At 44.6% G+C, this 17414-nt stretch overlaps 1 protein-coding gene across 1 annotated transcript in view; it reads right to left on the minus strand.

Annotated features, from left to right (window-relative positions):
• Positions 1 to 1034: 1034 nt before the first annotated feature.
• The window catches only part of LOC149355925 (homeobox protein Nkx-3.2-like), a 69637-nt gene continuing 53257 nt past the window's right edge, over positions 1035 to 17414 (minus strand). The window contains exon 3 of the mRNA XM_089577717.1: positions 1035 to 1325. Within this exon, the coding sequence (XP_089433843.1) occupies positions 1035 to 1325 (291 nt within the window). The remainder of the gene's footprint in view (positions 1326 to 17414) is intronic.

Below are 17414 nucleotides of genomic sequence, written 5' to 3' on the forward strand. Positions count from 1 at the left end.
GGATGATAGCCCAACGGGACACTTTCGAATAAACTGGCTCGCTGGCATAAAATTTCGGAAACATTAACTCGAGCATTCACACGCTGGCCTTTCGGAATGCCATAAAAACGGCAGTTCTCGAGGCTGTCCTATTGTGTCCTGCAAGCCGAAGATTTCACTCGCCACCACTTGCCTTGAGGGCGGCGAAAATGAAACGAGTATTTTTACGACGGCACCTTAATTCCTGCCTAATTTCATCTTTTTTTTTAATTCTTCAGTCCAAAGTGGCTGTCATTAACCCGCTTCTAGAAGCCAGCATTTGTGCATTTCCTCTGGACACCAGTTTGAGCCTAATAACTGCCCGCGTACAACTGCATCTAAATAATCTTCCACCTGAAACAGTGGACGCAATAGAATGGCACATGCCAAGTGATATGATTTCATGATTTGTAGTGCAACAGCCCACCGGCACGAGGCCACAGGAAGAGAACGGACGAGACAACCTGCCGAACAGATGTCACGGTTCAAGAATTTTTTTCTAAATTCTTGCAATTTCTGGTGCATTTCCGCTTTCAGTTTCAAACTGGTTATACCACGGAATATGTTTAAAGACGAAAAGATGCTTCCTTAGAGGAGTAACAAAATTTGAGCTTTAGAGTGAATGCAGAAGAAGGTTCAGCAGGCTAATTTCCATCGACTCCTTAAGCCTGTGACAAAACTCCCTTCCATCGCATCAGTGCTTTCTTTCAGGATACGTTTGTTCATTGCCCGACTTTACGATTCTTTAAATTATTGATGCCTTGCACCGCATAAGAAGAGAACAAGTGCAATCACTGCAGACTTATTGCCATGTCAACACTGTCCTACTGTTTAGTGATCAATATACCTTCCCTCTATCCCACTGCCATTAAAGTTGATATTTTGGGTTCTGCTTTCATAACTGACCCCAAATGTATGCATAGTGCGCTGTTCACAAAAAGCAGCAACGTCAGAATGCCACTGGAAGCAACGGCAACCGTCTAGCTGCAGGCATAGATTCACTTGGACGCACATTTTCATGTGGCACATCCAACGCAAGTGCACGTCAGCCTCCTTTCAAAGGCCGCAGTGAATGGTTGCTGCAAGCCAGGCAGGGAAACGGAGGGAAACAGGAGCGTCGGTCTGGTGGCCAGTTCTTCAGGTCGATACACGAGCTGATCGTCTCGAACCAGGACTTTCACCGTCGCCGTCCGCCGGCAGATGGGGTTGCCGTTGTCTGTGAGGGGGAGTACAGTGGTGTCCTGAGTGCCACCAGACTGATGGCGACGCTTGGTCTTGTATCGTCGGTTCTGGAACCAGATTTTCACCTGCGGAAAACCCAGAAGAGCAGCTGTAATACACCTGCGTTTGTGCTCCCGCGGAGTCTTCGCGTCGAAAGTTTTTATTTTTTTCCCCAGAATGTGCATTTTCCACTGTGCCACGCCACTTTGCTAAACGAGCAGAATATAGCTTGACATGTCAGCACAACTGTTGAATGCGTGCTGGCCGCCAGTGGTTCTTTTGGGGGATCGGAATGCCACATAATATAAAGCTCAGCTTGACGTAATAGCGCTGAATCTCTGTTTTAACTCTTATTTATTGGGAAGTTAACGCACGTGTAAAGCGGGCTTTCTTGCTCTTCATGGCTTAAAGTCGCCGAGGTGACTCAGTGGCTATGGCGCTCGGCTCCTTAACCGAAAGACGCGGGTTCGACCCCGGCAGCGGCGGCCACATTTCGATGGAGGCGAAGTGCTAGAGATCTGTGTACTGTGTGATGTCAGTGCAATGTGAAGAATCCCAGGTGGCCGAAATTGAAGGCGCCATTCACTACGGCGTCCCTCATAGCCTCATTCACTTTGGGACGTTAAACCCCCATAAACCAATAATTCTATAATAAATATTACGTAAGTCATTTACGGGCCACCTGCTAATAGGAAACTTCCGCTGAAGTTCGCTATGTCAAACGCTACACCACCAAACACAGCCTAGTGAGAGGAGCCAGCAGTTTCTGACACGCTCATAATGCTTTTCCACGCCACCTACCTGCGGTTATTGGCATGACCTTCCGCACGCTGTGAAAGCCACGCGAGGCGAGCATCGCCAGTCTCGGCTACGGGGCCAACTTTCTGTAGCCAGGCTAGGCAGGAAAATTTAGGACATGAAACTAGTCCAATGAAGGCTGGAGGACCGAAAGTACACTGTTATTAAGTGGAACAATATCGTCCTGAACACAAGGGGGACCAGCCAACAAGTTCACACAAAAGAATCGACCCCTCTACCAGGCTTAACAACTAAAAAACTACACCAGTCTCTCCATGCAGTTATAGGATTTGGCACACGAGAGAAAGGGAGAAAGGAGCGAGCTCAAAAGCGAGCATTGGAGAGGCGTAGCTTGTTGGGCCAGTTTGTGCGTGGTAAGTGGAAAACCAGCGGAAAGGACGCACTCACAAGGAGAAGAAGTACACAGGACAATCCTGGAAACCAAAAAAACTCATTACGTCCTGCGGCGGAAGATCGTTTTTTATGCAGTGGGAATAAAACCGGGCTTAGCAGGAGAGGTAGGCGATGGTGCTGACGCAGAAGGCAGCCTGGTCTGAAGGAGGCTGAACATGTAGAAAGATGCCCAAAAAAGAAGCATGGTATTGAAGAACCGTAGCTTCTTGGGCCAGTTGGTGCATGGTAAGTGGAAAACCAGCTGAAAGGACGTGCTTCTTCTGCTTCTGCAGTGTCATCAGTAAGGATATAGTGGCCTGCACTCAGAGCGCTGTAAAGCAAAGAACCCTCAGAAACCTAGTTCTCATCCTACCACTGTTTCAGTAGGTTCTTCTGAAAACAGCAGGTCGAGTTGACACACTGCGCTCCAAGCTGTAAAGCTTGCACACAGCTTGTTTCTGCATGCAAGCAGCCCAGTATTGGTAATGACCAAGATATCTCTTCCAGACATTGCACAAGCACAGGTCATACTAGCGTTGAAGCCCAACGTAAGCACAGAAGGACGGCACGCAATTTTTTCGTTGCCATTCTATCATTCCGTCTGCTGGGGAGTTCGACTGAGTTGCTGCGGCGAAAGATGCCCTTATCATTTCAACCAATAATCCATGAAGATTTCTTTTGGTATCATATTCACCTTCACATATGTGTTTGGTTTGGTTTACTGTCGTTTAACGTCCTAAAGCAACTCAGGCTATGAGATGCCGTAGTGAAGGGCTCCGGAAATTTCGACCACCTGGGGTTCTTTAACGTGCACTGACATCGTACAGTACGCAGGCCTCTAGAATTTCGCCTTCATCGAAATTCGGCCGCCGCGGCCGGGATCGAACCCGCGTCTTTCGGGACAGCAGCCGAGCGCCGTAACCACTGAGCCACCGCGGCGGGGCTCACATATGTGTGCATATATATATATATATATATATATATCAGCCCCTCAAGAGCGACCCAATTTAAGGAACTATATATATATATTTATATATATAGTTATATATATATATATAACATATATATATTTATATATATATGTTGTGTGTGTGTGTGTGTGTGAGAGAGAGAGAGTGAGAGAGAGAAAAGCCAACTGCCACCGAAACCAAGGGGCATTTTTAACTTATTTATTTATTTTGTGCTATTAGCCGAACGCGGGCCTCTAAACGTTCCAAAAATGGTCTCGCGTTTGGTGCATAGCGGCCGAAGCGGGTGAAGGGAGCAGTTTTTAGGTGCCTGCTTGAACAATATCAGCACCTGCAATGCACTGGCGGTTGCCTACCACTGTTACAAAAAGCCGCAAAGAACAAAGAGATCTCCAGTCAAAGCGATAGTTTCTCACTGAACCTGGAAACTAGATTGATTTTTTTAGAATGAAATTTCTAAAAATTTCTAAATTTCTTCCTAGAACTGCAAGAAGTATTCGCTGCTGTTTCGTAAAATGCGGACGCTGTAGCAGCGCTCCTGCTTAAGCTTCATTTTTTTTAGTAAAGCAAAGTTCCAGCGCTCATAGCTGCGAACGGTGGTATTCATTGTTGCGTTGCGTGGCCGAGTTCCTTAAATTGGGTCGCTCTTGAGGGGCTGATATATTTTCGCGCAATAGCATATTCACTGGAGAATTTTTATTCTCGTGAGAATTATTTTAAGCTAGCAAAATGAAATCAAACCAACCTTTCTAAGGCAAAATTACAAAGCGGTCAAAAAAAAGAAATCTTAGCTGCTACATGTTAGCCGAGATAATGCGCCAACAAAACCAAACTAAGTTCAACAATTCCTTAATCGCACTGAAATTTGGGAAATTGCTATACAGCGAATTCAAAACAATAGGCATTTGGTCTACTTCGCGCATCTTACTGTCCTCCCCTACGTAATTGCTCCTGGTGCCAATGTTTCAATACCGGTCTCTTTGTGAAATGTAGATCTAGCAAGGGTCATCAGTTTCGTGGTTAGTCTTGCAGCAGCTCGGGTAAAAAGAGAGTGAGGAACATGCAACCTAACAAAGGAAGGGGGAAGCAGAGAATCGCCGTTGAAGTGACCAGTGTCTTGATACTACTACTTTCCATCCAGGGCGATTCCAGCGATGCTCGGCGAGGATTTTATCAGGTCCTTACAGGAGAAAAACTGTGTGCAAGAAGCAAGAGGCGGCTACCTCAGTGCTTTAAAGGTCGTTTCTATAAGCTTATACTGTATTTGAAAATCCGGTGGCACCTACGTCAGTAAATGACCGCTATCGCTTCACGAAAAAGAGTTCGTTCCATCTACAGATGTGCCACGTGACGATGTGGCAGTCTCTTTACTTCTCCTTTGCTTTTTGTTTGTTTTTTGTTTTGTTGTTTGTTTTTCCATATGACATATGGACAATTGGTACGCACTCTACCATTCGTACTCTTTTTAAGGCGAAAACCTTATTTAGCCCTTTAGCAAAGTAACCCGGCGGCGTTATCGGCGTGCACAAAAATTGTCGAGAAAGCACCCAATGATGTCATAAAAAAGAAGAAACTTTCAAAGGTGCGGGGAATTGAACCGAAGACCTTCAGATTGCGAGGCTAATACACAACCCATAGGCCACAAAAGGGCACTCCGTCTTGGAGAATAAAGGTGAACCTGGTGCATGCATTGCCTTACGACTGTGCGCTAATGAGCAGGTTCATCATTCTGAAATGAAGGAATACAATATAAATTAATTAATGCTCTCGCCTACAAAGGATCTCATAGGCATACCCAATGACGTCATAAATAAGAAGGAACTTCCAAAGGTGCGGGGAATTGAACCGAAGACCTTCAGATTGCGAGGCTAACACACAACCCATAGGCCACAAAAGGGCACTCCGTCTTGGAGAATAAAGGTGAACCTGGTGCATGCATTGCCTTACGACTGTGCGCTAATGAGCAGGTTCATCATTCTGAAATGAAGGAATACAATATAAATTAATTAATGATCTCGCCTACAAAGCATGTCATAGGCATACCCAATGACGTCATAAATAAGAAGAAACTTCCAAAGGTGCAGGGAATTGAACCGAAGACCTTCAGATTGCGAGGCTAGCACACAACCCATAGGCCACAAAAGGGCACTCCGTCTTGGAGAATAAAGGTGAACCTGGTGCATGCATTGCCTTACGACTGTGCGCTAATGAGCAGGTTCATCATTCTGAAATGAAGGAATACAATATAAACTATTTAATGCTCTCGCCTACAAAGGATGTCATAGGCATACCCAATGACGTCATAAATAAGAAGGAACTTCCAAAGGTGCGGGGAATTGAACCGAAGACCTTCAGATTGTAAGGCTAACGCACAACCCATAGGCCACAAAAGGGCACTCCGTCTTGGAGAATAAAGGTGAACCTGGTGCATGCATTGCCTTACGACTGTGCGCTAATGAGCAGGTTCATCATTCTGAAATGAAGGAATACAATATAAATTAGTTAATGCTCTCGCCTACAAAGGATGTCATAGGCATACCCAATGACGTCATAAATAAGAAGAAACTTCCAAATGTGCGGGGAATTCAACCGAAGACCTTCAGATAGCGAGGCTAACGCACAACCCATAGGCCACAAAAGGGCACTCCGTCTTGGAGAATAAAGGTGAACCTGGTGCATGCATTGCCTTACGACTGTGCGCTAATGAGCAGGTTCATCATTCTGAAATGAAGGAATACAATATAAATTAATTAATGCTCTCACCTACAAAGGATGTCATAGGCATACCCAATGACGTCATAAATAAGAAGAAACTTCCAAATGTGCGGGGAATTCAACCGAAGACCTTCAGATAGCGAGGCTAACGCACAACCCATAGGCCACAAAAGGGCACTCCGTCTTGGAGAATAAAGGTGAACCTGGTGCATGCATTGCCTTACGACTGTGCGCTAATGAGCAGGTTCATCATTCTTAAATGAAGGAATACAATATAAATTAATTAATGTTCTCGCCTACAAAGGACGTAGGTTGCTTTAAGTACACTCCGTAATTTTCGTTGGCTAATGCTGAGAAGCTTTTCAGTACTTGTTTATAGTAACTCCGTTCGATTCATTCTGCATAAGTATCATAGTACTGCTAGCATATTGTCAATAAAATGCATGTTAAAGGTACCGTCACTGGCTTCTCGTCACAAATTTACTCGCATTTACTTACTTCATAAAGTCCTTCATATTTTTCCTAAACTTCGTACCGTACTCATTCCTCTGCCTTCGTACATGTTATCACGACTGGACCACGCACCCAAGGTCCGAATTTCATCGTTCAGGACAAAAAACATGGAGCAATTCCTTCAATCTCCGAGCCTCCAAGCACCTTGTAAAACGCTTGTCGGCATTGAAGACGCTCATTATTTTCGAACCGCTTTAGCCAATATTTCATATGTAGATGACTGACTTGTCTGTCTTGCTTTTATATGTGTGTTTGGTTTTGATGTTGGAACCACTACACCCCGCTGTAACTTCGAAGCGTTTCGGGTAGAACAAATATATATAAAATAAATGTTCTGTCGTGAGCTCAACGCTGCATGAAGCGCACCTTCTTCCGACGTTCCGTCTTGTGCGCTCTGTTTTCTCTGCAATCAGTGATTCCCTACTAACTAGCCCACTTTACTATTCTTAGGTCACTTCATTCCAGGATGACCAGTCTTTCGTCGGGCTCGTCGGCATGGCATGGCGTATGTTCCTAGAGCGCACAGTGACGAGAACGGACAATGAGGTCGGTGCTATGTTCGTCTTCCTCACTGTCCGTCCTCGTCTGTGTGCGCTGTTCGAACCTACACCATTCCAGCAGGAACAGCCGGAGTGATACGAACCACAGTGGAGAGAGCTGGAGAGGACAGAGTGGGAGGGTAAAGGAGGTTGTCTTCAAACACGCTGAATGAGAAGTATTGTTCGGGCGAGTGCGTGAACTGTCGAACTGATTTAGCGTAGTGAAACACAGGAGGAAAAGATACCGTATTTATGCGGTTAAGGGCGACGCTACACAACTGGTGTAGAGCGTGAATGCTGCATGATGTCATGCGTGACGGTGGATCGAAACTCCCTCTTTCCGTTGTCTTCAAACGAAACACGATTACGAAGGAGACACCTCCGAAGGAAATCATTGTAGGAGGACAGGAACGCTATACGTCCGGCGCATTAACTCTAGATTGTGGAAAAATGTGTAGTCTAACAGACAAGATGAAGAGGGGGGGGGGGGGGGGGGTGTTGTTTTGACGTAAGGCCGTGCTTGTTTCGGACAGCTTCCGTGACCACCTCAGCGAACGCGTGAAGGCTCGTGCCGAAGTGCGCACGCAACTGGCGGTCATCCCTGGCGGCAAGACAAGCATGCTGCAGCCGCTAGATGTGCCCATTAAAAGGCAACTAATTAGGCACATTTCAGACGCATCTACACTGAGTGGATGGTAGTGGTCGACCAGGAGCTGACACAAACAGGACCACCAAAAGGAGTGCAACTTCAGCTCCTCTACTCCCAGATTCTTAAAGGTGCAGTGAAGAGGAATCTGAACTCGCCTTTTTGCCGCGGTAACTTGATCTACACGTTTCCAGCATTCTTAGAAACGTCGACTTATTGCCCTGTGTGGCCCATTTCCCTAATTAAATCGAATTAACGTCCTGCCCCTGCCTTTTTTTTTAATTCTCACGGTTCGGTGGGCGGAGTCGACTAACGCGTTGAGTCCCTTTCAACCAGCTCCGTGGAGGCATTGTTTTCACTTTATTCCATGAATGAAGAGTTTCATTCGCAGATAATATAGCCGCAAAATAAGCCTGCAGAAATAAAAATACGCGCGGACTATTTGCTACTACGGATTACTACGTATTACTCCGCCGATGGCAGAGCGGCAAGCCTCCACGGAGCTGCTGGCTGAAAGGCACTCCACGAATTGGTCGACTCCGCCCACCGTACAGGGAGAATTCAAGAAAAAGAAAGGCCGGAGCCGGACGTTAATTCGATTTAATTAGGGAAATCGGCCACACAGGGCAATGAATCTAAGTTTCTAGGAATGCTCGGAACGTGTAGATCGAGTTCCCGCGGCAAAAAGACGAGTTCAGATTCCTCTTCACTGCACGTTTAATGCGTGGCGTGCTGTGTCCCCAGAGATTGTTCTTAAAGCTTAAAGTTGTGAACATTTCGAATGTAATGTATGGAATTTAGAATGATGTCACTTGCGAGAGCGTTGATGAGCCGGGTACGAGTAGCGGCGACGGCGACAGCAATAAGGCATTAAAACTGTTGGTGACTAGGCGCCACATGTAGCGACGTACTTTATGACACAGTTAAGTAGCTTTTCCCAGAATATGCCGGGGTGAACCGATCTTGAACAAAGCTTTGACGCTTGTAACAAATATATATATATATATATATATATATATATATATATATATATAAGGAATAAGAAAATCTTCAAGGCAACTGACTAAATATATAATAAGTTGGGGAAGTCACATTCAAAAAAATTAACAGATTTATTCAACGTTTCGACCAGGGACTGGTCTTTTTCAAGAATGATCATACAGTGCACGGACGCATCTTCTTATAGTAGTGAACATGGCACACAGAGGGCTTGAAAAAGAAAAAATATCAGCAAATAAAGAAAGATAAAAAATTAAAGAAATGAAAAAAATAACAATAAAAATCAAAGGGAAAAGAGGAACACAGCCGAGAAAGGAAACCCAAACGCCAAGATGGTCCAGCAAAGGCGCCGCTTGAAAGAGGTGAAAGAGGGAGGCGGGCCTGGGCGGGCACCCGACTAGTTCGGAAGAGGGAAAAAACTTGGGGGTGGTTAACAAAAGAAGGTAAGTGCCTGCCAATTGTGTGCGTCAGTATGGCTTCTAGCCGCGTCTGTGTGGCCCCGCGCGACTTTAGAAGATAGCACGAGCACGCAAAGGTTGCGGCTGCGCTTAAGTGTCTCCACACGGTGGCACGTGAGCCCCGTGTGGTTCGCATATGGTGACCACATGGAAAGGTTCCTCGTTTGCACCAGTGGAAAAAAAAGGAATAAAAGAATAAATAAACACAGAAAATGGCACTGCGATGGCCAAAAGAAACAAAAAAATAACACACACACACGCAGAGGTGACATGAATGCACAGAATACACAGAATACACAGAATACACACATTTTTCAGGAGGAGATATGTGGGGAAATGTATATAAGCCCAAAAATGAAGTTAAAGACAGCTGCAGAGTGTTAGAAAGTGTACCAAAAAGACAAATTTCATCCCAGGGAACACCGCTTATACTTAACACAACTTATATTAGAATAAATACAAATACCACGCGAAATAATAGAGGCGCACAAAAATACAGTTCAAGAGTAGAAAAAATGTCCTAAGAAACAAAGTTTATCCAAACGCAGTGATCAGCAACAACCAAACGATAATAATGAGATGAATACACTTGAGAGACGAGCGTCACAAAATTCATGCTTAACCACAACAAGAATAATGTCAGTACCTCGACCAGAAATGAAAGTGTTAGATACAGAACAAATCGTTACGCAACTGACATCGTAATGGATTTAAGACACAGCACTTTTGGATGAAAAATAGTTCACAAGGAAAAGAAAAACGAACAAAACATTGCAGGAAGATTTAGCCGGAAAGGCAGGAGAGTTTGCCAGGGCTTTCATTAATACCAGCAGACAAGGTGTTAAATTTAAATATTAGATATGATTCACACGCTTCCCTGTCGTAATGTGTCTGGAAGCCAGATTGCAATATGGTGGCTTTGAACCTTCCAAATGGATGGCCTTTTGTCGTTACGTGTTTTGAAAGAGGCAGATCTGGCAGTGCTCGTATATGTGCTCTGTGGTTATTTATTCTCAATCGGAAAGGAGTTTCAGTTTGCCCAATATACTGAGCACGGCACATACCGCACTCGAGAAGGTAGACTACGTTGCTGGTGTCACAGTTGAAATCTCCTCGAATTTTGAATGAGAAAGAGGACGCTGTGCTGTGAGCTTCTGTGACCTTATTTATCATTGGACAGAGTTTGCAGCGCGGTTTATTGCAAGGTGTGCACCCTGAGACTTCACCGTTGTCTAGTTTCGAGGAGGTTACGGCATCTTTGATATTTTTTTGCCCTCCGATATACTACACGGGGGCTTCGGGAAGCAAGCGCTTCATTTTGTCGCTCTGAAGGAGAATGTTGTGATGCTTTCTGAGGATAGAATTAACATTCGGTGCTGATGGAGAGTAGGTTAATATCAGATTAGTTGGGTAGTTCATCTGCGCAGTCTTGGTGCTATTTAGCATTGTACGGCGGTCTTGTGCTGCAGCAGTGTTCTTCTTGACTGTTCGTGCAAAAGCGCAGTGCCTGCATTGCAGAGATGCAGCTCTGGAATAATGAAGATAGTGATGCAGAAGGACAGCATTGACATTGACAAAATGCAGCTTTAAAAAACCCTTCAATATCTCAGCTGGCATTAATAATATGAACATCCTGTCAAGTCGTAAGGCCATAATGTTCACTTGTAGTACAATCAATGTCCCTTGAATGCTCTTTGTAGAGAAGCGTTCAAAGCACACATCAAGAAGGAAGCTTCTTTCTTATGAGAAGACACTTTCTAGCATTTAAAGCCCCTTTGGGTTTTAATAGCATTGTGATATCTCTATTGTGCGGCTCAGACGGAAATCCTCGAGCCTGAAGACGTTTCACAGACGCTGTACACAACAAGACTGCTTCATTCAGCTGCAGAAACCACCCACAATATTTGTGCCAAAATAGCTTATCACAAAGTACTGCAATCAAGCTGCCCGGTTCTTGCTTGTTTGCGTAAGGAACCACATATTTTTCCTCAACAGATGCGTTCCATGCGTGAAGGCGACCACTAACTTTCCGAAAGTTCTTCCGGATGACCTCACAGCTATTTGACGAAATGCTGAGATTCGGTTCGCCAGACCTCTAACAGCAGCATGTTGTGAGAGAGCCTCTCGAGCCAGGCGAGCGACTGGCAATAGTATTGGGGTTCAACGCTTAAGTTCTACGTTGTAAGCATTTTTATATATAGAGGTGTGATAGTTTCGCGAAATGGTCACGCTATCCTTTTGATCCGTGTAATGGTCCTCTGAAAGAATGAAAAAAATAAAAACGCGAGGGAGACCGCACCAACTGTTGCTTCCAGAGTTGAAACCGCTTAAGAGAAACGAAACGGTGCTAAATGTTCAAAAAGACATTCTGAAAAATTGGAAGAAAGAAAGTGAAGCTGGACAAAAGCGATAAGTCACAATTGTAGAAATCAGAACAAAAAGGAAATGGTTAAGACGCAGCAAAAACAACAGGGAACCACTAGCAACTCACGTACACGACACTTGAAGGATGGGATGCAGCAACCGACGATTTCATAAGAAAAGAAAACAAGTAAACGCAGCCAAGAACAGTCGGAATATGACGAAATTAAACTGAGAAGGAACGAAATGAAGCTAGTAAAGAGCATTACTACACATAAACGGTCAGGTAACGGAAGCAGTGCAGCAGAACAAATGAGACAGGGGCAAAATTTGAGTCCATGGAAACGTTCAACCTGTAATCTAGCATTGCCAGAATCAAGAAGCTTCACATCATGAAATTGCTGCACATAATACTGCGACGCTGGAAGAATAATCAAGAAGACATGAAAACAGAGGTGCAAGACCAGGTTACGTTATGTGCTGATCCTCTTCCTCTGTCTTGTAGCTATCTGGCTTCAGGGCAAGATATCTTCAACGTCGCACTTGCGTACCTTGTGGGCATCGGGACAGCATGGCGGTGTATCTACCAGAAATATCGGGCTATTTGTGAACGACCGAGAGATCATTTCACGCAGCTGAGGTAGGCCTTTGCAATGTACTTCCACTCTGCTATGAGAGTGAGTGCTGGTTGTCTGTCAGCGATGTACCTTTTCATGTAGCAGTTTCCATGTTTCGAGCTTCATAGCGCCTTTGCAACAGGATTTATAGTCCCCTCGGTAATTCCAGGATTCCTTGTGAAGTACTGCTCTAGCACTGAAAGAAACTTAAGCGGGGAAATATTACAAAAAATATCGTATTCGACATGTCTGCCATTGGATGTTGAATTTCGGTCATGAAACACTTCGCAAGATTGCCACTGTCTACCTCACTAAAGTGCTGCTGACTGCTTCCAGACACCTAAAAAGGCGCAGTGGGAAGGCCAGGGATTTTTCCCTGCGATGGCACTTTTCCAACTGCTTGGGAACGGTCGATGACAAGCACGTGGCCATCGTCTGCCCTCCCACCTCCAGGAGCAATTTCTGCAACTAAATGTAAAGTTGTGCATGGCAACAAACTGGCATTGACTACGTGTTTCATGAATACACATTTGGAACATCACATAATTGCACAAGCCATATTCGTACTTGAGCTCCTTAGTAACCTTCTCCTTAGTAACCGGATGGCTCTTGTAATTATGTCTTGTATGCAAAGTTGTTAACATGGCAAACAGGAAAACCGACTGACTAAACCATTTTCAGATGTGCCTTATAACTGAGTGCATCTTGTAATTAGATTTTACTGCACCATGCTGTACAAAATCCAGTCATGCCTTGTCATTGTAACACTGAACATTTCACACTGCCGCTGCAGTGGCTCAGTAGTTATGGCACTCGGATGCTGACCCAAAAGATACTGGTCCGATTCCGGCCGCGGCGGTCGAAATTTGATAGCGGCGAAATTCTAGAGGCCCGTGTACTGCGCGAAGAACCCCAGGTGGTCGAAATTTCTGGAGCCCATCACTACGGTGTCCCTCAAAGCCTGAGGTGCTTTGGGACGTTAAGCCTTCATAAACCAAACCAAACCATTTCAGGCTAAGTGTGCTGCCACTTGTGCGAATTGTCTGTGCTATGCTTTTTATTTCAAGGCACATACTCTATTGTGCTAATGGGTGTCATCGACAGTGAATGCAAATATATCTTTGTGGATGTCGGTGCTGGAGGCCGGCTTAGTTATGGTTGCTCACTGCAAAAAAGTAGCCTCGAGCGTGACCTCAGTGAGGGACGCCTCGACATTCCAAGAATTGGAATACTGCCTTGGGCACAAAAGACTTTGCCCTTCGCTTTCGCGGGCGACTAAGCCTTCCAGCTTCAAGCTTACTTCATCAGCCCTTATCCATCTAGGCAGGTAGATAATCAGAAGAGGGTCTTCAACTACCGGTTAAGCAGAGCATGGCATGATGTGGAATTGTTTAATCACGGTTGACGAGTTGTTGGCGAAAGAAGGCGGCAGAAAAGAGGCTTAATTCGGAAATATAAGTGGAAAATAACTCCAAAAAATGGTGGAATTGTTAAGAGATAGAATTAATGAAAGCTGTTTCAATAGGCTTTATATTGAAAAGAACCATGTGTCGCCTTGAATAAATGGCAAGCTCAAAACAAGCAGGCTTGCACAAACTGAATTCCACTGGATCATAATTTTAATGTTTTTGTTATTGTATCTCTATCCACCTGCATGTGTCTGTTAATAAATAAATGCACTAGACATGCCACAACCATTCTTTGCAGATGGTTATCGTTTTATTTTTTTTTCAGGCGCTGTTACAGCAGCCAGATGGCGTATTCTGCTGGGCCCTATCCCCTGCACCCGAGTAGTGAAGACTACATTGTCAAGGCTGCCTGTGTCCTCTGCAACTTCCTGACAGCCCGAAATCCGCAGTCGCAGACCTTGACGAACAGGGAAGACATGTCTGGGAGTGTTTTTGAATGGTACTGGCAGCGAGGCATGCAAGGGGTATTATGGGAGAATTGTGCAGAGCGTCCGTACTTCCTGCTGGCCCCGACACGAGCGCAAAGCCACCACACTGACGCTGCTCCGGCCAGGGACCAGTTTGCTGCGTACTTCTGCAGCAAGGCTGGTGGTGTTCCCTGGAAGCGGCAGCAACCAGGGATATCAGAGGCACTGAGCAGGGGGCAAGACGAGCAGTGTCTCCTTATTCAGTGAAGTTAAGGTACTGTAATGTATAAGAAAAATGGATAGGAATTTATTACCTTAGCTTTGGCAAAGCTGTTTGCTGCCGTAGCCAGACACGATACCTGCAGGCCTTGCTATTCGGGAACGAACACATGACAGCACTACCGTTAAAGTAAGCGAAGTAGAGTCAAGCCTACTTATAACGGCCACTCTTACAGTGAACACTTACTTACTTCGAACAAGGTTGGGGCTACTGTGAAATTATGTATTAGGGCAATGGCGCTGCATCTCAAATAAAACGAACAACCGTGGTAAGTGCGAGACAGGCAGCACTGAGAGCGAAATTTCTGGACACTGGAGACTTCTTGAGATTTGCGCAAAAGACTGACGCCTCTTTTTGCATAATGTTCTTGGGCAATCGACAACACGGCCGCTGTGGTGTCTGCTACAAATTGTCTTTCTTCAGGGGTAAAAGAGTTGTCTATACTTGTGAATCCTATAGCGTGTGTCAGGCACATAACGAAGCAAATGTTGCCAAAACCTCTCGCTCATCACAATTCTGAATTTTGGCATAAATTTGACACTATTTTTGTGCCACATTTTAAGCATTTTAGAACCAAAAGAAAGGTGGCAGACACTGTAACTTCATTCAAAATCATATTCACGAAAAACATGTGGCAGCTAGATGAGCAGGTCAGTCTGCTGATTCTTTAGAACTCTCTTCATCCTGGCAAGCGACAGACCGAAGTGGTCATATCACCATGTGCCTCACAGGTCAGCAATGCATCAGTTAGCTTCCCAACATGTTCCGCTAAATGTCTTCATTAGCACAATCTCTTGTCTGCATTTTTCGCTTGCTCTGTGCAGGCACTGGTGACGGCACCACTGATGCTTCTGGTTCCAATGAGCCCAGAGGTGTCTGGAGGGATGGCACCGACTGGCTCGACGCAGGCGACTCGTGACGTGATGTCAGTGACTCCTCACTCACTGACACTCCTCCAGTTCGATGATGAACTCTGGTGGCTCTGGGGCACTGTTGTGGTGGTACGCCGGCGTGCTCCTTGGACCTGTCTCGCTGCTTGGACCTTGCACGCTGCTCAACCAACCCCGGCTGACTGGGCTGCTGCCTGTAGTTTCCTGAGTTCCTGTATATAAGAGTGTACATAAATATGTACCCTGAAGTTGTGTGTTTCAGGTCACTGTTTGCAAGAATGTATTCAAACATGCTTAGCAAGCCTTATGACATCCATTCATCATTTAAAGGTCATGCAATGCTCTTTGCAGAATGGACTGACCCTAATCAGGCTCGTAACAGCTGTACATACTGCGGCATCCTCATATACTCTTCCCTCTTGTGTCTTTCATACAATTTTTTCAGCATAGTGCCTTGTATATCCTTGCTTTTGTCGCATTTCTACTGCTATAAGACACTTGCCTACTTATGTGTCCAATGTGTACTTTCGTTAAGAGACCCGTGTTGTAATGCTGTCCAAATTTTTTTGTTCCGTGCACCACATCGTTTCATCTTTTGGCTGGTTCTGATATGCATTAGTAATCTACTCACCTCTCCATGAACACGAGCATAATAATAGCATAAAGGTGACACAGTGCTTGTGGTAGCATCCGAGGTTTTGATCTGCAATTAATGCAACAAAAGTGCTACCATATTTCAACACATTTAAACTTCCATACTTGAACTGCCTGGTTGCAGAAAGACTTTCCTGCCAACTGGAAGCTATAAGAAACAAGGTTTGATACGATTTAGTTACATATACATAGTGCTGACCCAAAGAACTATATGTGCGGAGTAGTTGCATATTTTACGGAAAATAAAATATGGAGGTTCATATTCTGATGGCACTTAGATATTGTCTCACACATAAAGCGTATTATGCAGCTCATCGGCTTGTCTATATAGTATCTGTGTAGCTGAAGGAAATCTGCACTATTAACATCGCATTCCTGTTTGATTGATTAAACAGCGAGTGTTTGAGTGAATAATCGAGAACCGCTTGTAACACTGCCTGTGATACTTAGCTAAGAAGTGTGAGGGTTCAGGCTAGTGGGTAATTCACGTACGGTTCCATAGCGCAAAACACGGAAGGAACAGGCACTTGTGTCTTGTATCTTGTTCTGTGCCGTAGAATCTCACGCAGATCTTAGCTATGACAGAGCACATGATAAAAAAAAAACATTCGATATACAACCTAAAAAGTATATTACAAAGAGTGGTGCTCCTTTTGTACAAACAAAGGGTTCAATTTTCCCAGATGACTATCTATAAACACTAAACCTACATTAGGCCCTTTGGGTACACGCAGTATGTTCAGCATTTATGTTATCGTCGGATACTAGTTATTCTAAATGCCTCGAGCTGATGCGAAGCGGCGTTATTTTCTTCCAGTGTGCATCATGTTCTGCTTTTTAGAGTGTCGTTTGCTGTGTCTTTCGACCTTAATGAACTGGTGTATGTTACCCCTGATTTTAGCAGTATTTCACTCTGAAGGCTCTATACTTGAAGTGTACAGGCAAGTAAGGCTGAAGGTATCGACCTTATTTCTCGTCATGCTGCTTTGTATTATTCTTGACGTGATCTACACTGTTACACATATAAGTGCGACTGCTTAAGCAATCAAGAGTCAAGCTGTGATCATTGCATCATGAAAGTAAAGTATCGTTCAGGATTCTTATTTGCCACATTTTCTTTATTACTAATGGAACTCATATGCCCTCAGACATACTTTGAGTACTTCTCTTTGGCTGAACATATCGACAAGGCCTGTCACACACATTTCACGGGCAGGGAACTGTTTCAATATAATTTGTTGGCGTGCTAATTCCCAAAACCAAATACCAGCTACAAATTAAAAATGAGATCTGTAGATTTATTTCAGCCACCTGGCATTCCTGATAATGCACTGGAATCTGGGTAAGACGGTCTCCTTTTAAATAGAATGGCTTGAGCCGCGGCTATGTCGTTACAAGCGTCTATAAGCACAAAATAGGCCGGAAAGAATTCCTCATATGTAGTAAAAAACAGGTACTGGAAGGAAGA

Source organism: Amblyomma mixtum, chromosome 3, assembly GCF_055824585.1.
Source record: "Amblyomma mixtum isolate Tamu chromosome 3, ASM5582458v1, whole genome shotgun sequence".
Lineage (NCBI taxonomy): Eukaryota > Metazoa > Arthropoda > Arachnida > Ixodida > Ixodidae > Amblyomma > Amblyomma mixtum.